The sequence below is a fragment of the Geotrypetes seraphini genome, chromosome 1 (genome assembly GCF_902459505.1).
Source record: "Geotrypetes seraphini chromosome 1, aGeoSer1.1, whole genome shotgun sequence".
In the NCBI taxonomy this organism is placed as follows: Eukaryota; Metazoa; Chordata; class Amphibia; order Gymnophiona; family Dermophiidae; genus Geotrypetes; species Geotrypetes seraphini.
In genome coordinates, this window is record NC_047084.1 from 455,160,820 (window position 1) to 455,177,412 (window position 16,593).

The following is a 16,593-nucleotide window of genomic DNA, read 5'->3' on the forward strand; positions in this document are numbered from 1 at the left end:
CTGATTGGCCCTTGCTGTTTAAGGCCCCTCCCACAGGATGCACCGGGGACAGGAAGGCCCATTTTGTAAGAGGCGGGCCAGCTGGCCAGAAGGAATAGGCATCCCTCCGGTCAGCCATCTAATTAAAATGTACAGGGGAAAGGGAACGTAGGTGGTGGGGGAGGCTGTGAAGCAACGGGAGAGAATGGGCATCTCTCCCGCTGCGGGGGGGGGGGGGGGTTGTATGGCAGGGGGACAGAATAGGCATCTCTCCCGCTGTGGGGGGTGTTTGCTTGGGAATGGGAGAGAGTGGGTATCTCTCCCACTGCAGGGGGGTGTTGTGTGGCAGTGGGAGAGAATAGGTATCTCTTTTGCTATGGGGGGTGAGGGTGGTGGAGGGAGAGAGAAGTGGTGTTGATTGGCAGTGGGCGAAATTGAACATCTCTCCCACTGTTGTCATGTTTTTAGTTTGTTTTTGCATTTTTTCTGCCAATCTTATGTACATAAGCATTTTTGGAAGAACAACTTGCTTTTTTAAATTTGCTACCATAACGTCTGCTATAGCAGCCCATCGGGGTTTTTTTTTTGGGGGGGGAAGGGGGTTATTAAATTTTCACAAAATTCATAAAAATAAATCTCTCTCCATGTAATACAGAGAAAGAAACAATTCAAAACAAATTTTCCAATATAAATATAAATCTACCCCTTCCTTAACCACTATATGGGGGCGTGGTAATCCCAAATATAATGGAGATAAGTAAAGGTATCAAACACTCAAAAAAGGAACAGGCTTAGTGCATTATCGGTTGCAATATTCTAACTTTAAAGTCCATTGCTTACTCATTCCTTAATGATCTTTTTAACTTTTAAAAACTCCTTCAAGTGGTCTGGAGCATAAAAAGTATATTTAATTCCCAAGTACCTAACCAGGCATTTACAGGGGTATGCTAGAAGAAATGTAGCACCCAATTTAAGAGCCTCTTGCCGTAAGAAAAGAAAATCTTTTCTTCTCTCTTGAGTAACTTTTGAAACATCTGGGTATATCCAAAGTCTTTGATCTCCAAATAATTGAGAGTTTTTGAAATATAAATTTTAAAATCATATTTAGATCTTGCTCAAAGACGAAAGATACTAAGAGAGTAGCTCTTTCTGTATCTGCAGACAAAGTTTGTTCCAAAACAGCAGAGAGATTTCCAAAATCAATCTGTTTGTCTTCTCCATTATTTTTCCCCCGCTATCTCTCTGAGGAATCTTTTTATTTGGAAGATAATAGATTTTATTCAAAGGAGGAATACTGTAAGAGGAAATTTTTAAATTCTCATTTAAGTATCTTTTAAAGAAATCTGTAGGCGGTATTCCTGGAGATAATGGAAAATTCAAGATACGAAGATTTAATCTTCGGTTGTAGTTTTCAATTTGTTCTAATTTACGATGTATAGAGGAATTGTCTTTAATCATTGCTACCTTAAACTGTTGTAATTGCTGTATATCCTCCTGTGTTTGTCTGGCTTGGTCTGAAAGGTCTTTTTTCACTGAATCAACAGTTTGAGTTGTTATCAAGCTTAGAAGTAATACTTGTTACCTCTTCAGTAGTTTTAGGGCTCCTTTTATCAAGCTGCGCTAGCGGTTTAACGCGCGTAATAGTGCATGTTAAACCGCCAGCCGCGCTATCTACTACCGCCTCCTCTTGAGCAGGCGGTAGTTTTTGGCCAGCGCAGGGGTTTGCGCGTGATGAAACGCCGCGTGTGTTAACCCCGCTAGCGCGCCTTGATAAAAGGAGCCCTTAGTCAATTTAGTCTCCAGCCATTGAAGGAGTGACCAAATGTCTCCTAAGGAAGCCTCCATGGGAGCAAGATGAATTCCCTTGCTCTCTGATTGAATCTTCAGCTCTCTTGCCTGTACTAGCTTTGCGCCCTCGCCGGGAGACCCCGTAGGTCCACTTCCGGGATTATAAGTCTCCTGTAGCAAAGCCCCGGCAGTAGCTGGACACTCAGGGTTGGAAGGCACCAGAGGGGATAACAATGTCTCAAATCCTGAAAGGTGGAGAGGCTCTCCAAAAACTCTCCCCAGAGCCAGGCCACATCCTCCAGAATCTTGTGCAACTGAGGGTAAAGCCGCAAAGAAGCGGTCAACGATTTGCTGAATGGGTGTAAAAGCAAGGGCCGGCGAAGGTTCACACCTAATCACTCCCTTCCACTTTGAATGTGGCATGTCCAAGAAGAAAAAACCTGCTAACTACACGATAAGGTAAGAAAATTAAAATGGAAGGCACCAGCAATCGTGATTTTCCTCCGTCTCTCTAGCGACATCTCTCCCGCTGCTTGGAGGGGGGTGGGGTTGTATGGCAGTGGGAGAGAATAGGCATCTCTTCCGCTAAGGGGGAGTGGGGGTGGGGGAGGGAAGTGGTGTTGATTGGCAGCGGGTGAGAATGAACATCTCTCCCGCTGTTGTCATGTTTTTGGTTTGTTTTTGCTTTTTTTCTGCCAACCTTATGTACATAAACATTTTTGGGAGAACTCCTCGCTTTTTTAAATTCGCTACCAGAACATCTGCTATAGCAGCCCATCATTTTTTAATGCTTTTTTTTCTTAAGAATCTAGGCCTCAGTAAGAAAGGCCTCAGTAAAAGGACAAAGGCTCAATTTTCAAGAGAAAAAAAAGATTTAACTAATGTAAGAAGATTACAAAACTGACAATTTCAAAAATTAACAAGCTCACCACTTTTAAATCGTTACCCAAAATTCTTTGGTAAACATGATCTACATCAGTTTTGGCAAACAATATTACAGGAGTCCATTAAAACCTACCTCTGCCAGATGCTGCAGGCGCGACAGAAGAGGGGTTCTCTTATCTGACCCCAGCCGTGTGATATAGTTGGAGCGTTTGCTAAACACATAGAGTAGGTTAAGAACAGCCAGCACCACTTGCATGTCTGAAGAAGCAAGCAGCGTTGTCAAGTGCTACAAGAAATAAGTATAAAGCAGGTCATTAGCTTTCTAAGTGCACAATGCATTTTAGAGCTGCTTTCAAAAGCAAGCATTCTATGCTACACCTAGGACAATGAGCACTCATTTGAAAAGGAGTCTGATATAACAGGCATGCTGTCAGCGCATTTACATTTCTAGACCGCAAATACCTTTCAGTTCATTGTCGTGTACAAGGAAACGAAGAGACTGTAAAACAGTGACTTACAAATTTGCAGAAAACAATTTATAATTAAAACAATAATTTTTAGTTATAAAGATAAAATTGCCGAATTTTCAATTACCAATAAATTTGGTAAACAATGATTTCAATAATTTTCTAAATTGCAAATATGAAGACGACGATAGCAATTTATGAAATTCAACATCCCAACTAGCAGCCTGAAAAGAGATCAATCGCTTAAAAAATTTCTTATAAATACACCCTCTTACCGATGGAAAAGTAAAAATAGAAGTAATCCATAAAGGGCGATTTGTATTTTTTAAAAACTGAATTGGCCCATTAAGTATCTCGAAGTTTGTCCCTGAAGAGCTTTATAGCATAGTTTCAAATTTAAGCATAACCCTTGCCTCAAAGGGAAGCCAGGGAAGATCTCTATAATATTGCAATACATGGCAGAATTTCTTCAGATTGAAGATCAGGCAAAAACAGCATTTTGGATTCTTTATAATCTATTTAAATTCTTACGTTGGCCTGCCAAATAAACAGAGTTACAATAATCCAAGATGCTGAGCACCAAAGACTGGACCAACAATCTAAACAACGATTGATCAAAATACGATCTGATTACCCGCAATTTCCATAACATGAAGAAACATTTTTTTTTAACTGTCACATTAGTGAGAATATCTTCACGGAAAGTGTCTATCTAAATAAACCCCTAACACTCTTAATTCGGGAACTATTGGATATGTTATACCATTTAATATCAATTGATTTTCTAATGTATGATTAAATGGGGCAGCGGAAAAAAAAAAACAACAATTAGTCTTTTCAGTATTGAGTTTTAACCTAAATTCCTTCATCTAATTTTCCACTGCATCAACTAGATCAGGGAGACCCAAAAAGGGAGTTGCATACCAATTAAGCCCAGAAGGGTTGGGCAACTATCCACCACCTGCTAGAAGCTAGAGCAATACTGGTCATAATAATAATAATAATAATAATAACTATTTTTTCTATACCGCCACAATTTTGCGATTTCTAGGCGGTTTACAGTGAAGAGAGCTGGACAATCAGCGAATTACAGAATACAAATAGTAAAAAATACACAAATTTCTCAAAGTTATCAGCATGGTGTTAATAGTTTTAAAATGGTATCTGATTAGGAGATAAATCTATCAAACAGTGCTGTCTTAATTTCTTTCCGAAATGCGCCGTAGGTCAACCTGGCTCTGTTGATGTAATTGTCTAGCCAAGGCTGCTTGAAACTTAAAAGTTCTGTGCAGAAAGGACCTGTATTTGCAATCAGTGATCCTTGGATAGGCAAAAAGATTGCAATTTCTGGTTGTCCTAGTGGGGATGTGTAGCTCAAAATGTGGTAAGAGATAGGTAGGGGCCATTTCCCACACTGGTTTAAAGCAAAAGCAGGAGAACTTGAACATTATTCGTGCCTCCATTGGCAACCAGTGTAGCAGTTTGTAGTAGGGACTAACATGCTCGCTTTTCTTTTGTCCGAATAAAGCGGACAGCAGTGTTCTGCACTATTCTTAGTTTTCTCACAGTTTTTTTTAGGTATACCCAAGTAAATGGCAATGTATACCCACGTAAATAATTAGGTACGGTTCACCCTTTATCCTATATCTCCACCTACTGGTAGAAGGACATAACCCACTCTTCAAGGACTCATCTGGCGCTAAATGTAATGGAAGGGTAAACTTTCACATTACTGTACACACTAGAATGATTGAAGTGCTTATTTCCAAAACCCTCTAAGCCCTTTTTATTTTAGAAGAAACTAAAATAAACCTAAAGCACTTCATTCAAACTGAGATGCAAGATGAAAATGGACCTGAAAATGCATCTGTCTAGCTCCACAGAAAAACAAAGACTGACAGGGACCCGGTGCAACAGCAGCAAGCAAAAAGATATACACATGCACATTGCAATACTTCCAAATGTTTTTCGCTCCATTAGATGCATTTTTTTCCCCCAAAAAAGTGGGTGGAAATAAGGATGCATCTAATGAAGTGAAAATCCAAAGCGCCACCCTCCCCCCCGTTAACTTATTTTAATGCTGCCAGCCTCCCTTGCTTGCTGGCCCTCTCCCACCCCCCCCCCCCCCCCCCCAAACACGCATACTTTTTTTTTTTAACTTCTAGCACCTCACTCACTGAGAGCAGTGCACAAGTGTTGCTGGCTGCCTGGTCTCCGCCGCTTCCCCGAGAATGTTTTTTGCGGCATAGCAGCGCACCAGCCTAAAGCGGGAAGCAGCGTGGGACCAGGCAGGCAATCTGGTGCACCGCTATGTCGAGAGAGAACAGAACTGTAGGCAGCTGCATCTGCCGTTCTCAGCGGAAGCAGCGGGGACTAAGCAGCCAACAACCCTTGTGCGCCGCTTTCAGCGAGAGGCGTCAGAAGTTAAAAAAAAAAGTACCCGGGGGTGGGGGGAAGAGGGCTGGGGCCTGCCTACTGCCTGCCTGGGGTGAGAAGGGAGAGGCCGGGGCCTGCCTGCTACCTGCAGGGGGGTGGGGGGGGGGAAGCCTGCCTGCCTACCTACCTGCCCTGTCCCTGCCTGCCTGCCAGCCACTAGGTCTGCCTGCCCTGCCTACCACTAGACCAACCAGAGGAGGGACAGGGTACAGAGCCACAAGGAGCAGAGCTTGGCAAGGAGTGTGGGGTTGGGTGCAGAGCCTGGCAGGGAGAATTTGGTTCAGAATGGGTTTTTTTTCTTGTTTTCCTCCTCTAAATCTAGGGTGCGTCTTATGGTTAGGTGTGTCTAATGGAACAAAAAAATATAGTAAGATGCGCAGCATTCCCGCACAGGTTCTGTCAATGACACCACCCAGATGTCAAACTGTACTCATACTGCTTGTCTTTGGAAAAAACTCTGGAATATTCCAGGATGTACCTCTCCTTATATGGAAGAGTTCATCAGAATCTCCAAGTTTTCAGCTTCTATCTCCTCACAAAAGGACATTAACATACATTCAAGTGAAAAAATTAGGACACCCCATGAAATATTCAGTTCTTTCTTAAGAAATGTTCACATATCGATGTCAAATCTTTTTTATCTATCTCTGGAAAAGAAAGTGATGTAATTGCAAGTAAGCAACAAACAGGTTCCTTGATTTACTCATGAAACAAAAGATATCCACAAAACTGTGTATTCTGAGAAATAAATTAGGACATCCACTTAAAGTGGCTAAAATCACACACAGATATCATCAGGTGTACAAGATTAGAACATAATTACTCAATATTTTGAAGGAGGTTTGCACTACTTAAACCTCAGACATTTAATTTGGTGTGCTCATGACTGCTATGGTGAAAGTGAGCACCATTGTAAGATCAAAAAGAGCTATCCAAGGTCTTCAGAAAAATGATTGTAAGGGATTTTTAAAACATATCAAAAAAATTTGACAGTAGCCATTCCACAGTCTGGAAAATAGTATACAAGTGGAGGACTATCCAACAACTTGAAGGTAAAACAAAAACAAAGGCACAATCCAAGTAGTCTGCAGTGCAGTGAATGAAGCACAATCGGAGCAAACAAAGAAAAAACTGCAGACAAGAGTACAAGATGCAGGCTGGGTTTATTTGAACAAACATATATTGCGGCTAATGTCACCACCTTTATACATAACAGGGGACCCGACACGATCTATGTTTCAGTTAACACGTGTCCTTAATTTGTAAAGGTCTCAAATCAAACAGCAAAATTTTATTGCTCCACAAAAGATTTTCCTATGGAGAGACTTTCTCAGCGATTTTTTTTGGCGTTACACAGGCTCATGATTATTTTTGTTGTGGTTTAATTTGAGACCCTTACAAATTAGGGACCCCTGATGAAGGTGTGCTAACCGAAAAGCAATGTTACTTACCGTAACAGTTCTTATCCAGGGACAGCAGGCAGCTATTCTCACTAATGAGTGACGTGATCCAACGGAGCCCCGATGCGGACGCCTCACAAGCATTTTTGCTTGAGGAAACTCAAAGTTTCGAGTCACCCACACCGCAAGTGCCTTCCCGCCCAGACCAGGGCGTGTCTCCTCAGTTCAGATAGCTAGCAGAGAAGCCAACCCAGGGGAGGTGGGTGGGACGTGAGAATAGCTGCCTGCTGTCCCTGGATAACAACTGTTACGGTAAGTAACATTGGTTTATCCCAGGACAAGCAGGCAGGTATTCTTACTAATGGGTGACCTCCAAGATAACCACAATGGGATGGTGGGAGAGTTGGCAACTTAGGAGAATAAATTTTGTAATACTGTTTGGCCAAACTGTCCATCCCATCTGGAAAAAGTATTCAGACAATAATGAGAAGTGAAGGTGTGAACCGAGGACCAAGTGGCAGCCTTACAAATCTCCTCAATCGGTGTCGATCTAAGGAAGGCTACAGAGGCTGCCATTGTTCTGACCTTATGGGCTGTGACTTTACTGTGAAGGGGTAATCCAGCCTGGGCATTGCAGAAGGAGATACGAGCCGCCATCCAGTTGGAGATGGTACGCTTAGAGATGGGACGTCCCAACTTGTTCAGATCAAAGGAGATGAAAAGTTGAGGCGCAGTTCTGTGTGGCTTGGTGCATTCCAGATAGAAAGCCAAACCACGTTTACAGTCCAGAGTGTGAAGAGCTGATTCTCCAGGATGAGAATGAGCCTTTGGAAAAAACACAGGGAGAACAATGGATTGATTCAGATGAAATTCCGAGACCACTTTGGGGAGGAATTTTGGATGAGTGCGAAGGACCACCTTGTCATGGTGGAATACTGTGAAAGGTGGATCCGCAACCAATGCTTGAAGCTCACTAACTCGACGAGCAGAGGTGAGGCCAATGAGAAACACAACTTTCCAAGTGAGATACTTCAGATGAGCCTTGTCAATAGGTTCAAATAGAGGTTTCATAAGCTGAGAAAGAACAATATTGAGGTTCCAAACCACTGGAGGCGGTTTGAGAGGAGGATTGACATGGAAAAGTCCTTTCATGAATCTGGAAACCACAGGATGAGCAGAGAGAGGTTTCCCTTGAAGCGGCTGATGGAAAGCAGCAATTGCATTCAGATAGACTCGTATCGATGTAGACTTGAGGCCAGAATGAGAAAGGTGCAAAAGGTAATCCAAAACTGAAGACAAGGAGGAATGTTGTGGCTCGTGATGATGAGAAAAACACCAAGTAGAAAATCTAGTCCACTTTTGGTGGTAGCATTGTCTAGTAGCAGGCTTCCTTGAAGCTTCTAGGACATCTCTCACAGGTTGAGAAAACTGGAGAGGGGTTACGTTGAGAGGAACCAAGCTGTCAGGTGTAGAGACTGCAGGTTAGGATGAAGTAGAGATCCCAGATGCTGTGTAAGCAGCGATGGAAACACTGGTAGAAGGAAGGGCTCCCTGCTGCTGAGTTGAAGTAGAAGGGAGTACCAAGGTTGTCTGGGCCACCGTGGAGCAATCAGAATCATGGTGGCATGGTCTGACTTGAGTTTGACTAGAGTCTTCTGAATGAGAAGAAATGGAGGAAACGCATTTAGAAAGAGGTTTGTCCAGTCCAGAAGAAAAGCATCTGCCTCGAGGCGGTGAGGAGTGTACATCTTGGAGCAGAACTGAGGCAGTTTGAAGTTGTGGGGGACTGCAAAGAGATCGATCTGAGGAGTTCCCCACTGAGAGAAGATGTGATGGAGGGGCGATGAGTGGAGGGTCCATTCGTGGGGTTGCAGTAGACGACTCAAGATGTCCGCCAAGGCACTGTCCGCTCCCTGAATGTAGACAGCTTTGAGGAAGGTGTTGTGGCGGATCGCCCAATCCCAAACTTTCAGAGCTTCCTGACAGAGGGAGGCCAATCCCGTGCCCCCCTGCTTGTTGATATAATACATGGCGACTTGGTTGTCCGTGCGAATGAGGACCACCTTGTCTTGAAGCAGGTGCTGGAAAGCATTGAGAGCATTGAAAATCACCCTGAGTTTCAGGAGATTGATGTGGCACTGGCGGTCTGTGCTGGTCCAGTGACCCTGAGTGCAGAGGCTGTCCAGATGAGCCCCCCAAGCATAAGTGGACGAGTCGGTCGTGAGGACTTTCTGATTGGGGGAGTTTGAAACAGCAAACCTCTGGATAGATTGGAGGATAGCATCCACCAGCGAAGAGACTGTTGCAGAGTAGGGGTGACCCAGATGTGTCTGGACAGAGGGTCGGATATCTGCGTCCACTGAGATGCCAGGGTCCACTGGGGAATCCTGAGGTGAAGTCTGGCAAAAGGAGTCACGTGAACTGTAGAGGCCATGTGGCCTAGGAAAATCATCCTGTGTCTCGCCGAGATGGACGGGCGAGAGTACACCAAGTGGCAAAGATGGAGGAGAGCTTCCAGCCGTTCGGGAGGGAGGAACGCTCTGAGTTGGGTAGTATCCAGAACTGCTCCGATGAAGGGAAGAGTCTGGGAAGGTTGTAGATGGGATTTCGGGAAGTTTATCTCGAACCCCAGATGTGGCAGTAACCAGATCGTCTTCTGGGTCACGAGGGCGACTCACTGAGATGTGGAATCCTTGATAAGCCAATCATCCAGGTAGGGGAATACCTGGAGGCTGTGGTTCCTGAGCGCTGTGGCCACTACTACCAGGCACTTGGTGAAGACTCTGGGTGACGAGGTCAGGCCAAAAGGAAGCACTCGGTATTGAAGATGAAGATTTCCCACCCTGAATCTGAGATATTGGCGTGAGGCCGGATGAATTGGAAAGTGAGAGTAGGCCTCCTTGAGATCCAGAGAGCATAACCAGTAGTTCTGCTATAGGAGGGGATACAGAGATGTCAGGGTCAACATGCGAAACTTCTCTTTGACCAGAAACTTGTTGAGCACCCTGAGATCCAAAATGGGTCACAGATCGCCCGTCTTCTTCGGAACAAGGAAGTACCGGGAGTAAAAACCTTTGTTCTGCTGAGACACAGGGACCGGCTCGACAGCTCTTGAGCTGTAATAAAGCCTGGGCTTCCTGCAGAAGAAGGGCGGTCTGGGTCAAGTTGGAAGGATGTTCTCTTGGAGGATGTTCCGGGGGCACTCGGTCGAACTGGAGAGAGTATCCTTCTCTGATGATGGAAAGGACCCAGAGGTCGGTGGTAATGGTCGTCCATCGATGGTAAAAGTGATGGAGACGACCTCCAATTGATGGAGCAACTGAAAATGGCAGGACGACTAAAGTTATGTCCTCCATGAGACAGTCAAAAGGGCTGAGGAGCCTTTGGGACAGCAGATGGCTGGGGCTTCCGTTGCTGCTTTTGGGAATGCTGCCTCTTCACAGGCTGTTCGATGGGGGGAGCCTGTTTAGGCGGGTAACGCCACTGGTATATCAATGGTGGGCATGAGGAGGAGCAGGCTTGGGCTTCAGACACAGGATGGATTGGAAGGATTTCTCGTGGTCCGAGAGCTTCTTGGTCGCCGCCTCGATGGATTCGTCAAAGAGGTCGGTACCAGCACATGGAACGTTGGAAGCCTGTCGTGGAGATTACGGTCCATATCGATGGTTCAGAGCCATGCCAGCCGGCGCATGGCCACCGCGCATGCTGTAGCCTGAGCCGAGAGCTCAAAGGCATCGTAGGATGACTGCATCAGCTGTAACTGGAGCTGGGACCGCGAGGCCAAAACCTTCTAGTACTTGGATTGTGCCCTAGGGTCCACATAGGGCAAGAACTTCTGGAGTATCGACAGGAAGAACTCAAAATATGTGACGAAGTGGAAGTTGTAGTTCAGAACCCTGGATGTCGTCATGGAATTCTGATAAATCATCCTGCCAAATCGGTCCATGGTCTTGCCCTCTCTACCAGGTGGAACAGCAGTGTAGACCTGGGAGGGGTGAGACAGCTTCAGTGAGAACTCCACCAGGAGGGATTGATGGGAGAGTTGGGAACCATCGAATCCCTTATGGTGCACCGTGCGGTACTTGGTATCCAATTTGCACGGTACAGCGGGGATGGAATAAGGTGTTTCAAAGCATCGCATAAAGGTCTGATCCAGCAGCTTATGTAGAGGAAGCTTGAGGGATTCAGCAGGTGGTTGAGGGAGGTGCATAGTCTCCAGATATTCTTTGGAGAATTTGGAACCTGTGTCCAGGTGGATGTCCAGGTCGTCTGCCATTTGTCGAAGGAATGAGAAGAACGACAGCTGGTCCACCGAAGCATGGCCTCGAGAAGGGCTCGAGGACATCAAGGCCTCTGGATCCAATGAGGACGGGGATCGTGGTGGCGATAAAGACCCCAGCGTGTCTTCGAGCTCCGGCATCGGGGGAGGCAAAGTAGCCGGTGGAGAATACTCAAGAAAAGACTGTTTCCGATGAGGCGAGGCATGCCTGGACGAGTGCCTCAATGAATGCCTCGACCGATGTGCACCATGTTTGGATACCAGCCTCGAGGAACGAGGCGATTGGATCTTCGCTGAGGCCCCCAGGTAGTGGATGGGGCTGGAAGCGGTTGATCGAAGCACAGGTGGGTGGCTGGACTCACCCCGGGCACTCGTAGAGACTCGAGCCCCTGCATCGGGTGGATCGGCTCCAATGGAGGCATTCGCAAAGACACTGCTCCTTGCATCGAGTGGATGGGTTCCAATGGAGGCACTTGCAAAGACTCTACTCCTTGCATCGAGTGAATGGGTTCCAATGGAGGCACTCGCAAAGACTCTACTCCTTGCATCGAGTGAATGGGTTCCAATGGAGGCACTCGCAAAGACTCTACTCCTTGCATCGAGTGAATCGGTTCCAACGGAGGCACTCGCAAAGACTCTGCTCCTTGCGATGCATGCACTGTTGCCAGACCAGACACTCGCAGATACTTTGCTCCCTGTAGAGAGTGTGTGTATCGCTGAGGCACTGGAGGCGGCTCGACCTCGCGGGAGGCCTCCTCGAGCCCAGGCTGGATTTGAGAGAAAAGTTTGGGCCCTTTGGTGGTGAAGAGCTCAATTAATTGCTTCTCTAACAAGGTCTGGAACGAGGCCAGCAAAAGGAACGCCTGCACGGGCCTCGCGTTCTTTGGGGGTAGTGTGTGAGTGCTTGGGCCTAGAAGCCTTGGGCACTTTTAGCACTACCAGTGGAATAAACTGCTGTGCTACCTGATCTGAACAGACTGAGGAAGGTATCGCAGCACGCACTGGAGTCGGGGCCGGCACAAACGATGCAGACTTGATGAGACTCGGCGTCACAGAGGTGGAAGGCTGAGGAGCAGCGGATGAAGTCGAAGGTGAGGGGCCTTTTGGTGAAGATTGTTCTGTCGAGGACTCCATGATGAACAGCGACTCCCACAAGAAGCAATGGCGCTTGAAAGCACGTACGGTGAGTGTGGAGCAAGGCCGGCACGATTTCGGAAGGTGTTCAGGCCCGAGACACCGAACACAGCGTCAATGAGGGTCCGTTAGCGAAATTGCGCTGGCACTTGGCACACTTTTTAAAACCGGTGATAGGCCGGGACATAGGCTGGAAAAGCTCCGCCTCAAGATCGAAGCCGCGGGGCTGCAGCCACGTGGCCTGCCCGGTCGGACGGATGGAAGAATTTTTTTATTTTTTTTAAACAAGAATGAATGACGAAAATCAGCGATTAAGAGAAAAATAAACCAAAACCGCGGACTTTAGAAGGCACAAATGAAAATTCTTCACGCAGAGAGTCGAATCGGACTTCTCGGCTCCGCGGAAAAGAACTGAGGAGATGCGCCCTGGTCTGGGCAGGAAGGCGCATGCGCGGTGCGGGCAACTCGAAACTTCGAGTTTCCTCAAGCAAAAATGCTTGTGAGGTGTCTGCATCGGGGCTCCGTTGGATCACGTCGCCCATTAGTGAAAATACCTGCCTGATTGTCCTGGGATAACACGGACTGTGTCGGGACCCCTGGTTTGTATAAAGGTGGTGACATTAGCCACAATATATATTTGTTCCAACAAACCCAGCCTGCATCTTGTACTCTTGTCTGCAGTTTTTTCTTTGTTTGCTCTACCAACATGCCCAGGTCTGGCCATTCAAGCCAGCTGATCCCCAGAGAACATAAGAACATGCTGCTCTACCAACATGGGAACATGTTGCTCTGCCAACATGCCCAGGTCTGGCTGTACAAGCAAGGTGACCCCCCAGAAAACATAAGAATAGCCTTAACCAATGGTCCATGAAGCCCAATAGCCCATTCTCACAATGGCCAGTCCAGGTCACTAGTACCTGGCCAAAACCCAAGGAGTAGCAATATTCCATACTACCGATACAGGGCAAGCAGTGGCTTCCCCCATGTCTCTCTCAGTAACAGACCATGAACTTTTCCAAACCTTTCTTAAAACCATCTAAGGCACTATCCACTCTTACCACAACCTCTGGCAATGCATACCTATCCACTCTTACCACAACCTCCGGCAATACATTCCAGAGAACACAGTTACTTACCGTAATAGGTGTTATCCAGGGACAGCAGGCATATATTCTCACATGTGGGTGACGTAATCTACGGAGCCCCGATGCGGAAGCATTTTCAAGCAAACTTGATTGAAGATTTAAGTTTGCTCTGCTGCTCCACGCATGCGTGCCTTCCTGCTCCACTAGGGGGCGCATCCCCTCGTGGTCTCCAGTTCACTTAACTAGCAAAGAAGCCAACCTCGGGGAAGTGGGCGGGTTGTGAGAATATATGCCTGCTGTCCCTGGATAACACCTGTTACGGTAAGTAACTGTGCTTTATCCCAGGACAAGCAGGCATGATATTCTCACATGTGGGTGACCTCCAAGCTAACTGAAAAGGGATGGAGGGAAGTTGGCAATTTAAGCAAATAGATTTCGCAAAACCGTTTGGTCGAATCGGTCATCGCTCCTGGACAATGAGTCCAGACAGTAGTGGGAGGTGAAAGTATGAACCGAAGACGACGTGGCAGCCTTGCAGATTTCCTCGATAGGTGTGGACCTGAGGAACGCTACGGAGGCTGCCACTGCTCGGACCTTGTGTCCCGTTACTCGACCATGCAGCGCGAGACCAGCCTGAGCGTAGCAGAAGGAGATGCAATCGGCCAACCAGTTGGACAAGGTGCGCTTGGAAATTGGGTGACCTAACCGGTTTGGGTCGAAGGACAAAAACAATTGTGGGACTTTCCGGTGTGACTGAGTGCGTTGGAGGTAGAAGGCCAACACTCTCTTACAGTCAAGAGTGTGGAGCGCCACCTCTCCGGGATGAGAGTGGGGCTTGGGAAAAAACACAGGCAAGACAATGGACTGATTGAGGTGAAAATCAGACAGTACTTTAGGCAAGAACTTTGGATGAGTGCGGAGTACCACCTTGTCGTGATGGAATACCGTGAAGGGTGGGTCCGCTACCAGAGCCTGTAACTCACTAACCCGCCGAGCGGAAGTGAGCGCAAGCAGGAAAATTACCTTCCAAGTGAGGAATTTTGGATGGCATTTGTCTAGGGGCTCAAATGGAGGTTTCATTAGTTGAGCCAGAACCACGTTGAGGTCCCAAACCACCGGAGGAGGTTTGAGAGGAGGGTGGACATTCAGGGGACCCTTCATGAAGCGAGAGACTAAGGGATGGAGCGAGAGGGCTTTCCCTTCCAGGGGCTGGTGAAAGGCCGCAATCGCACTAAGGTGTACTCGAACGGAGTTGGTCTTTAGGCCGGAGTGAGATAATTGAAGTAAATAGTCAAGGACCAGAGGGACGGGGACCGACACCGGGTCCTGGCAGTGGGAGGAGCACCAGGTTGAGAATCTGGTCCACTTTTGTGAGTAGCAGGTTCTCGTTGAGGTTTTTCTAGAGGCTTCCAGTATCTCCTTGACTGATTGAGACGCGGGGAGAGAAGTCAGGGGGAAAGAAACCAAGCATTCAGATGAAGAGATTGAAGATTAGGAATATAGAAACATAGAAATAGACAGCAGATAAGGGCCACGGCCCATCAAGTCTGCCCACTCCAATGACCCTCCCTATCTATCTTTGCGGATAGATCCCACATGTTTGTCCCATTTGGCCTTAAAATCTGGCACGCTTCTGGCCTCAATAACCTGAAGTGGAAGACTATTCCAGCGATCAACCACCCTTTCGGTGAAGAAGAACTTCCTAGTGTCACCGTGCAGTTTCCCGCCCCTGATTTTCCACTGATGCCCCCTTGTTGCCGCGGGACACTTGAAAAAGAAGATATCCTCTTCCACCTCGATGCGACCTGTGAGGTACTTGAATGTCTCGATCATATCTCCCCTCTCTCTACGTTCCTCTAGTGAGTAGAGCTGCAATTTCCCTAACCGCTCCTCGTATGTGAGCTCCTTGAGTCCCAAGACCATCCTGGTGGCCATTCTCTGGACCGATTCCAGTCTCAGCACATCCTTGCGGTAATGCGGCTTCCAAAATTGCACACAGTACTCCAGGTGTGGTCTCACCATGGATCTATACAGTGGCATAATGACTTCAGGTTTACGGCTGACGAAACTCCTGCGTATGCAACCTATGATTTGCCTTGCTTTGGATAAAGCTTGCTCAACTTGATTTGCAGACTTCATGTCTTCCCTGACAATCACCCCTAAGTCTCTTTCTGCTTCAGTTTTTGTCAAGATCTCGCCATTTAGGGTGTAAATCTTGCATTGATTTCGGCTTCCCAGGTGCATGACTTTGCATTTTTTGGCATTGAAACCGAGTTGCCAGGACCTAGACCAGTGCTCCAGTAGAAGTAGGTCATGCATCATATCATCTGCCATTGAATTATTGTCTGTTGTGCTCTTGTTCACTACATTGCTTAGCTTGGCATCATCGGCGAATAATGTTATTCTTCCTCGGAGCCCTTCTGTCAAGTCTCTTATGTAGATGTTGAACAAGATCGTGCTCAGGACGGAGCCCTGTGGCACTCCACTTATCACCTCTGACATTTCGGAGGGGGTGCCATTCACCACTACCCTCTGAAGCCTACCTCCAATCCAGTTCCCAACCCAATTTGTCAATGTGTCGCCCAAACCTAAAGAACTCATCTTGCTTAGCAACCTGCGGTGTGGTACGCTATCAAATGCTTTGCTGAAATCCAGGTAGACGATGTCCAGGGACTCACCAGCATCCAGCTTCCTCGTCACCCAGTCGAAGAAGCTGATCAGGTTGGATTGGCAGGATCTCCCCTTAGTAAATCCATGTTGGCGGGGATCCCGTAGTTTCTCCTCGTCCATGATTCTATCCAATTGGTGTTTGATTAAGGTTTCCATTAGTTTGCTCACTATCAATGTGAGAATCACTGGTCTGTAATTTGCCATCTCCATCTTGGAGCCTTTCTTGTGGAGTGGGATGACGTTAGCTGTCTTCCAGTCCATCGGGACGTTACCAGGAGAGATTGAAGAGCGCGGATAGCGGTTCCACTAGGACATCACCCAACTCCCTGAGCACCCTAGGGTGTAGGTTGTCAGGCCCCATTGCCTTGTTGACCTTGATTTTTGACAGCTCGCAATAGACGCTGCTGGGTGTAAACTTGAAATTACTAAACGGGTCAACTGATTTAACCCTTGTCTGTGGCTGAGGGCCG

General features: G+C 47.0%; 1 protein-coding gene across 7 annotated transcripts in view; it reads right to left on the reverse strand.

The window, feature by feature from the left end:
* The window catches only part of HUWE1 (HECT, UBA and WWE domain containing E3 ubiquitin protein ligase 1), a 779,197-nt gene that overhangs the window by 719,192 nt on the left and 43,412 nt on the right, over nucleotides 1–16,593 (reverse strand). For all 7 annotated transcript variants that reach the window (XM_033921870.1, XM_033921880.1, XM_033921834.1 and 4 more), the window contains exon 5: nucleotides 2,786–2,938. In XM_033921870.1, coding sequence (XP_033777761.1) covers nucleotides 2,786–2,938 — 153 coding nt within the window. The remainder of the gene's footprint in view (nucleotides 1–2,785; nucleotides 2,939–16,593) is intronic.